At 37.5% G+C, this 8,417-nt stretch overlaps 1 protein-coding gene across 1 annotated transcript; it reads left to right on the forward strand.

Annotated features, from left to right (window-relative positions):
• Nucleotides 1–7,127: 7,127 nt before the first annotated feature.
• On the forward strand, nt 7,128–8,192 carry LOC147358070 (olfactory receptor 52A1-like). Its single transcript, XM_086338444.1, has one exon. It carries the CDS (start codon nt 7,170–7,172, stop codon nt 8,106–8,108), a length of 939 nt encoding a protein of 312 aa, XP_086194570.1. The 5' UTR covers nt 7,128–7,169; the 3' UTR covers nt 8,109–8,192.
• The last annotated feature ends 225 nt before the right edge of the window (nt 8,193–8,417 follow it).

The following is an 8,417-nucleotide window of genomic DNA, read 5'->3' on the forward strand; positions in this document are numbered from 1 at the left end:
GCAGGTAGGTGGCTTGGTATTCCCATCTCTTAAAGAATTTTTCACAGTTGGTTGTGATCCACACAGTCAAATGCTCTAGTGTAGTCAATGAAGAAGAAGAAGATATTTTTTCTGGAATTCCTTTTCTTTTTCTATGATCCAATGGATGTTGGCAATTTGATCTTTGGTTCCTCTGCCTTTTCTAAATCCAACTTGTATGTCTGGAAGTTCTCAGCTCATGTAATATTAAAGCCTAGATTGAAGGATTTTGAGCATCACCTTGCTAGCATTTGAAATAAGTGCAATTGGACTATAGTTTGAACATTCTTTGGCATTGCCCTTTTTTGGGATTGGAATGAAAACTGATCTTTTCCAGTCTTGTGGCCACTGATGAGCTTTACAACTTTCCTGACATATTGAGTGCAACAGTTTAACTGCATCATCTTTTAGGCTTTGAGATAGCTCAGCTGGAATTCCATCACCTCCACTAGCTTTGTTCACAGTAATGCTTCCTAAGGACCACTTGACTTCACACTCCAGTATGTCTGGCTCTAGGTGAGTGACCACATCATGGTGGTTTTCTGGGTCATTAAGATCTTTTTTGTATAGTTCTTTTGTGCATTCTTGCACTTCTCCTAATCTCCTCTGCTTCTGTTTCATCCTTGACATTTCTATCCCTTATTGTACCAATTTTTGCTTGAAATATTCCCTTGGTATCTCCAGTTTTCTTGGAGAGATCTCTAGTCTTTCCCTTTCTGTTGTTTTCCTAGACTGATTTTCATTTATTTCTGCATTCTCCTGCTTCCCTAGTTAGTATCTGCTTGAATCTGCTTGGAACTCAGGGAAATTCTATGATGCTTTATATCAAGCAAAAATAAATAGGGGATTGGGAAGGATTTGTACCAGAGGGTCCTATTCAGTTTGAACATGTTTGCCAAGTACTACATCAGGAATATGTTCACATATCTTTTTTCAAAGGTATTATATAATGAAAATGTAATAAAGGAAATTAAGAATAATAACTAAAAACCTATATCCAACAGTAGTTGTCTACAGAGAGAAGTATCTGTATAATTGAATCACATTTCTACACAACCTACACAGCATTTCCTCCCCTATTTTCAGATGTCATAGATACTGTTTACCTGGCTCAGACAGTAAAGAATATGCCTGCAATGTGGGAGACCTGGGTTTGAGTCCTGTGTCTGGAAGATACCCTGGAGGAGGAAATGGCAACATACTCCAGTATTCTTTCCTGGAGAATTCCATGGACAGAGGAGCCTGGTGGGCTATAGTCCAAGGAATTGCAGAGTCAGATATGACTGAGTGACTAACACTTTCACTTTTCACCTGGTGATTATTATTTCTAATATATTTTTCTCATATTTTGGGTTTATGTGTATTTTAGTCAGTTTTCTATCTCTAGCTTCTTCAATTGTGATAATAATTGTAACTTTACACTATGCTCTCTTCTGTATTACAATACCATCTCGTGAGGAGCAAAAATTTGAAGAGTTATTAAATAAAGCAATTTTTAATGAATTTATCTTTTTTAATTGTTGTGAATGTTTGAGCATATCCTGGATTAAAAAAAAAAAGACTATGTATGTTGCTTCCCTGATAGTTCATATGGTAAAGAATCTGCCTGTAATGCAGAAAATGCAGGTTCAATCCCTGGGTTGGGAAGATCCCCTGGAGAAGGAAATGGCAACCTACTCCAGTATTCTTGCCTGGAGGATTCCATGGACAGAGGACCCTGATGGGCTACAGTCCATGGGGTCACAAAGAGTCGGACACGATGGAGTGACAAATACATTCACATTCACGTATTTTGCAAATATTGCCTCCCAGTCTCTGGTTTTATTTTACTCTTTCTATAGCATGCTAGGGCTTCCCTGGTGGCTCAGAGGGTAAAGCGTCTGCCTGCAATGCAGGAGACCTAGGCTTGATCCCTGGTTTGGGAAGATCCCCTGGAGAAGGGCATGTCAACCCACTCCAGTACTCTTACCTGGAAAATCCCATGGACAGAGAAGCGTGGTAGGCTACAGTCCATAATGTTGCAAAGAGTTGGACATGACTGAGTGACTTCACTTTCACTTTTCATAGCATGTTAACCAATATTTTTGATTTTCATGAAGTCTGATATTGATCAGTTGATACTTTTGTTTTATGTTTTTTGGTCCTTTCTAAGAAATCTTTGCATAACGTGATCACAAAAATGCTGTTTTCTCCTGGCAATTGTATAATTTTAGATCTTACATTTAGGTTTATAATCAATTTCAAGTTATTATTATTTGTTAAGAAGAAAACTAATTTTTTAAAATGACTACCCTGTTGTTTAAACATTATTTGTATAAAAGACTATTTTCCATTGAATTATCTCAGCATTGTTTTTGAGACTCAATTGATTTTTTAATATAGGGATTACTAATGACTTCATAATGTATGGATTTTGGCACTTCAGCAGATTTTGGAGATAAAAGTCACTCAATGACTAGCTTTTTTAAAATAAGAAATGAACAGAAAATAGGTCTTAAGTCTTACTCTGCTGAGGGCCTAGTTTGCAAGATTGATGGATGCTTCATAATGAATACATACCCACAATTTTGGTTAAAAAGTTAAAATTTATGGCACCCTATATTAAAGAATATTGAATTACTTTTAAAAAGTAAACAAGAAAACAGAAAACAAAGAAAGAAAGAAAGTGAAAGCCAACAAACAAAAGGATTGACAGGCATGAATGTATTTCCAAATGTTGAAATAAAGAAAAACACTTGTTATCCTTCTGGGAGTAAAATTAACTGGGGACAGTTTTTCAAAGAATATTCAGCATGAACTGAAATCTGGATAAGATATGCTAGCCTTCTCTAATGGGAACAGAGTGAAGAAAATGAAAAAAAAAATGTGTGCAATATTATTCTAGTAGATGACATATTGGAGATAACAGAATTCTTCTGAGTAGATAAAATAACTGTTGTATTTGTATAGCTTGAACGTCAGGATCCAGGAAAGAACTTTTAGAGTCACCAAAATTTAAACACAATTATTAGGAGAGAATAGATGGGACACAACATGGTAAATTAGGAAATAAAAAATAGGCTGAAGAGAAGTATAGTTGTCAGTAAAATCTCTGAATCAGTTCCATTCAACATGAGTCAGTATAATGTTTTCATTCTCCTTCACAGAAGAATTTCTGGAAAGAGAATTTAGATCTTTCACTTTTCATCACTATCTCTCATTCACCCTGAAATCCACTGTCAGTACTTTCCTCCAGCCCACAGAAAAGATTTGTCCTAAATTTGCCAACATATCCAAATTACATCAACTATGTCTAAAAGTTCAGTTCAGTTCACTTCACTTCAGTCGCTCATTCATGTCCGACTCTTTGAGACCCCATGAATCACAGCACGCCAGGCCTCCCTGTTAGTTACATATAATAAAGTCTAGAAACTGGGTAAAATACATCAAAGAGAAAGGTATCATATGCATAAGACTTTCTAAGAATGTATTACTTGCACACATGATAAAAGTTATACTAATTCATCCCTCTGCATTTCCAAAAATTTGAAGAAATACTTTTCTTCATTAACAGAATATGAAATGATTCCTTCATATATCTGACACACATAACAACTTCTTTTGAAGGAAGAGATGAGCAACAGAAGGGAAGTTATAAATGGAGGGGTGGAAAAAATATAGTCATGTGTGCAACCAGTTACTCAGAACTCCAACTGGTAGGATTTAGAAATGTCCACCACAATTGGTCACTCTGAGAAATTCACCAAAAAAAATTTTCCTGAATGTACAAAAATAGTCTCAATAAAATACAAATCAAAGGAGTGAGACTGCAGGAAATAAGTGCATAATAAAAGAACATTATGGATACAGATTTTTCTTCCCAAATTGTCTGATTGAAAGGGAGTATTCCAGGTTATTTACTTAAGTAGAATTCATTAGCAAAGAAACATGTCTATAATAGTAGTAGACTTTATGTTTGCTTTTTCCTTTGAGAAATGAGGAAGGCAGAAAAAGAACTTGGCTTATTAAATGAACACTGGTATATATAAATATCTCTTATGTAGAATGTTATGCAAAAGAAAAAAAAAAAAGAGCAAGGAGATATCTGTAAGTTGTAGTAATAATTTCAGGGATATTAAGTATGGATGAACCCAAGAGGACATAACTAAACTTTGGTGGGTCCCTTGTGGTTTAACTGGTGGCTAATAAGCCCCTCATTTTATGGTTATAAATCCTCTTTCTCCACACATTTATTAGAGAATGTTAAACTAATGTTTAGCAGCTTTCTTCTTCAATTCAAGCTGAATAAATTGCTGCTATGCCTCCAAGTAATACAGATATTGCCTTTGGTTTTATTAGAGAATGAATACAAAAACATGATCAGACAAACTTACAAAAGATGGAATATGTCTATTACAGAGACAAGAGAAAAAACATGAAAGGCTGTCCCAGAGATATCTACTCATCGCAGATGGCTCCACCACCAAATGGATTCGTGTTCCTGACATTGACTGTGTGCTGTTACAGGGAGTCCAGATAGAATGAAGAGGGACTGAGAACACATAATACACAGGAATAAGCAGAGTCTGTGTTATAAATGTTGAGAGATGTCAATATGAAGAACTGACAATACTTTTCAGATATCTGGTAAAAGCAGAATGGGCACTCAACAATTAGCAAGTAAGTCTCACTGTTCCCAAGTTTACCTCTGTAATGTTTCATTGTCAGCTTTTTCAACAGTAGTCACTTCATCCATTCAACTCTGCACTCAATCATGTACTTCCCACCTGCCAATCCACTATCTGTAATTATCAGATCATGCTCAAATATTGCTCCTACTTCTTCAGAAAGTTAAATACTGTGGATTTCCATTATCATTCTGAATATGTTTTAGAAGGAACAACGACTATTGTTAGAGTTAGGTATGCATGGATTGATATACGATTAGTTATTGGGGAGCAAACCTATGGATATCCAATTGTTCATTTTAATGACTGCTGTTGCTGCTGCTGCTGCTGCTGCTGCTGCTGCTGCGTCGCTTCAGTGTGTCCGACTCTGTGCGACCCCATAGACGGCAGCCCACCAGGCTTCCCCGTCCCTGGGATTCTCCAGGCAAGAACACTGGAGTGGGTTGCCATTTAATGACTAGTCTATCATAAATCTATGTCGACTGATACAAGCTATAGCATTAAACGGAGAAGGCAATGGCACCGCACTCCAGTACTCTTGCCTGGAAAATCCCATGGACGGAGGAGCCTTGTGGGCTGCAGTTCATGGGGTCCCTAAGAGTCGGACACGACTGAGCGACTTCACTTTCACTTTTCACTTTCATGCATTAGAGAAGGAAATGCCAACCCACTCCAGTGTTCTTGCCTGGAGAATCCCAGGGACGGGGGAGCCTGGTGGGCTGCCGTCTATGGGGTCGCACAGAGTCGGACACGACTGAAGCGACTTAGCAGCAGCAGCACAGCATTAAAATGACCTCTTGAGTCTTCCATTTGTGGTTTGGCAGCAGGAACCACAGCTGCTTCCCGCATTACTGCCCCATCTGTTGACATTCTGTGTAGGGTTAACTGATCATGAGCTTACTTACATGAAGCAACTTTATTGGAGAGTCTATGAAGGAATGAAAAAAACCTAACCCTATTTCCACAAACTTACAAACATTTCTCTAATGTTCAGTTTGATAATTTCTTGATTTAAAATATGCAGTGCTTAACAGGAAATGATTTTGATCAGTTTAAGTTCAGTTTAGTCGCTCAGTCGTGTCTGACTCTTTGATCAGGTTAGCAAATTTAATATAATGGGTAAGGTCCAAAGTTTTCAAAAAAATCATTTGTCAGTGAATTGAGTAATGATTACATTTTTTCACGTGTTGTAAATTTCTCTTCTTAAACATTTCTGAAATCCTGAGGTGAGCTTTCTGTTTCCTGTGTGTAGTTCTATATTTGACATCTTTTAAGAAGCATGGGAGAAGGCAATGGCACCCCACTCCAGTACTGTTGCCCTGAAAATCCCATGGACGGAGAAGCCTGGTAGGCTGCAGTCCATGGGGTCGCACAGAGTCGGACATGACTGAAGTGACTTAGCAGCAGCAGCAGCAAGGAGCATATCCTTCCATCCCTTCATTTTCTATTGAATTGTTACGCCTGAGCTCAGAAAAAATGGCTCAAGTGTTTCAGACTATCTATTTTAAATGAAAAATCAGTGAGCTTAAATTAGTTAAATCTCATGCTAATGACAACTCTGAAAGGTTTAAACTCAAAAGAGAAGACTATTAAATTTACATTTCCCCATGTTCTTATATCCTTAGACCATTAAGAATGAGACCTCTTACCTCTCTATTCAGTTGCTACTGTATTTCTTATCTCCTAAAGGTCCACTGTACTTATTTTGTATGTGTATTCAGTAATGTATTTTATTCATTTTAAATACAAAATCTTAGTTATTTCAGCTGTTGGAAAAATAGGCAAATCTAATGCAGTTTTACTAGAAATGTAAAAAGGTGGCAAGAAACTTTGGATTTGAGTGATCTTTTCTAAAACTGTCCCTTCACATTCCTCTGAAAGATATCTAGTCTTCAATAGATATATAATATAGATCACTACATAAACAAATATATTTTTATTTCAGGTGACAAGCTTATCTAGGTCTAGTCTCTTTCTTGGATAGCATTCTGCACTAATAATGGTCAAGTCTGAGATTTTGCCAGTCCAAACTGACTGTTTTAGACTGAGAAACGACTGAGAATAACAGAGTACTAAAGCAGAAATTGGAATGTGGAATATGGAGCGAATTATCAACCTCTGCCTAAAATGTAGCTGCCAGCAAAATAAACAAGCATACTGTTTTTGTCCACAGGTCTGAAGTGAAATAACAGATGAGTCAGTAGTTGATTCTCTTACTCGGAAATTTGACTGGTTCTATCTAATGCAGTGGCAAATCACATTTTTAGGGCTTGTCTGTCTTTAGATGTCTGTCTTTAAAAAATGATGTATCACTATGGATCTGTCTTTTACCTCTATATTTGAATGAGGCAGATGACATGGTCTTAGTGTTCTGGCAAAAATCATGCATTCAATATTGTGACTTTGGATGAAAATAGGAATTAAAAGAGGAAGCAGCACTGACTTAGATATTCTTTTGTTTGCATCTGGAGACCCTAGGACACTATGTCCATTTCCAACATCACAGTCTTCATGCCCTCTGTGTTGACACTGATAGGGATCCCAGGCCTAGAGTCTGTGCAATGTTGGATTGGGATTCCATTCTGTATTATGTATCTCATTGCTATGATCGGAAATTCTTTGCTTCTGATCATCATCAAATCAGAGCCCAGCCTCCATGAGCCCATGTACATTTTCCTAGGCATGCTAGGGGTAACTGATATTGCACTTCTTACCAGTGTTGTGCCCAAGATGCTTGGAATCTTCTGGTTTCACATACCAGAGATATATTTCGACTCCTGCTTGCTTCAAATGTGGCTCATTCACACATTTCAGGGCATAGAGTCAGGCATCTTGCTGGCCATGGCCCTGGACCGCTATGTAGCCATCTGTTATCCACTCAGACATGCTGCCATCTTCACTCCCCACCTCATTTCTCAAATAGCAAGTGCGGTAACACTCAGAGCTGCCCTTCTTGTAGCCCCTTGCCTAGTACTGATAAAATTCCGATTGCAATTTTACCACAAAACAGTCATCTCCCACTCCTACTGTGAGCATATGGCCATTGTGAAACTGGCTGCAGGAAATATCCGGGTCAACAAAATCTATGGTTTATTTGTGGCTTTCAACATTGCAGTGTTTGATCTCTCTTTCATTACATTGTCCTATATACAGATATTTATCACAGTTTTTCGTTTGCCCCAGAAGGAAGCTAGGTTGAAAGCATTCAACACTTGTATCGCTCACATCTGTGTCTTCCTCCAGTTCTACTTCCTTGCCTTCTTCTCCTTCTTTGCACATAGGTTTGGTTCTCACATCCCCACTTTTATCCATATTCTCATTTCTAGCATTTACTTGCTGGTCCCTCCATTTCTCAATCCACTTATCTATGGTGCAAAGATGAAGCAGATCCGTATCCAAATGGTAAAAATCTTCCGTTCGTAAAATTTACCATAAATAATACTTTGCTGTTTTACTTTTTGTGAATGGTAACGGTTTCACAATATAATAAAACAACATGTTATTTGAGATTCTTGAGTTTTCTGTTTGTTATATTTGTTGTTGTTTTTAATCTGCCAGCATGTTAGATGGTTTTAGGATCCTATTAGCACATGTCAATTCTCTGTTAATAAGATTATGGACTCTACCTCGGTAATGAAAGTAAGAATCAAAAAAGAGGGGAATTGTGAGCATAAATCTTTCCCTTTACTTGCAGATATGGTGATATAATGAACAATTCATAAAGGGGCTTCT

This window comes from Bos grunniens, chromosome 15, assembly GCF_055505025.1.
Source record: "Bos grunniens cultivar Pamir isolate PY7600 chromosome 15, Bosgru_T2T1.0, whole genome shotgun sequence".
NCBI lineage: Eukaryota > Metazoa > Chordata > Mammalia > Artiodactyla > Bovidae > Bos > Bos grunniens.

Bases quoted from the DNA above. Each gene is read 5' to 3' on its own strand.
- LOC147358070 (XM_086338444.1), top strand. From the start codon at position 7,170: ATGTCCATTTCCAACATCACAGTCTTCATGCCCTCTGTGTTGACACTG.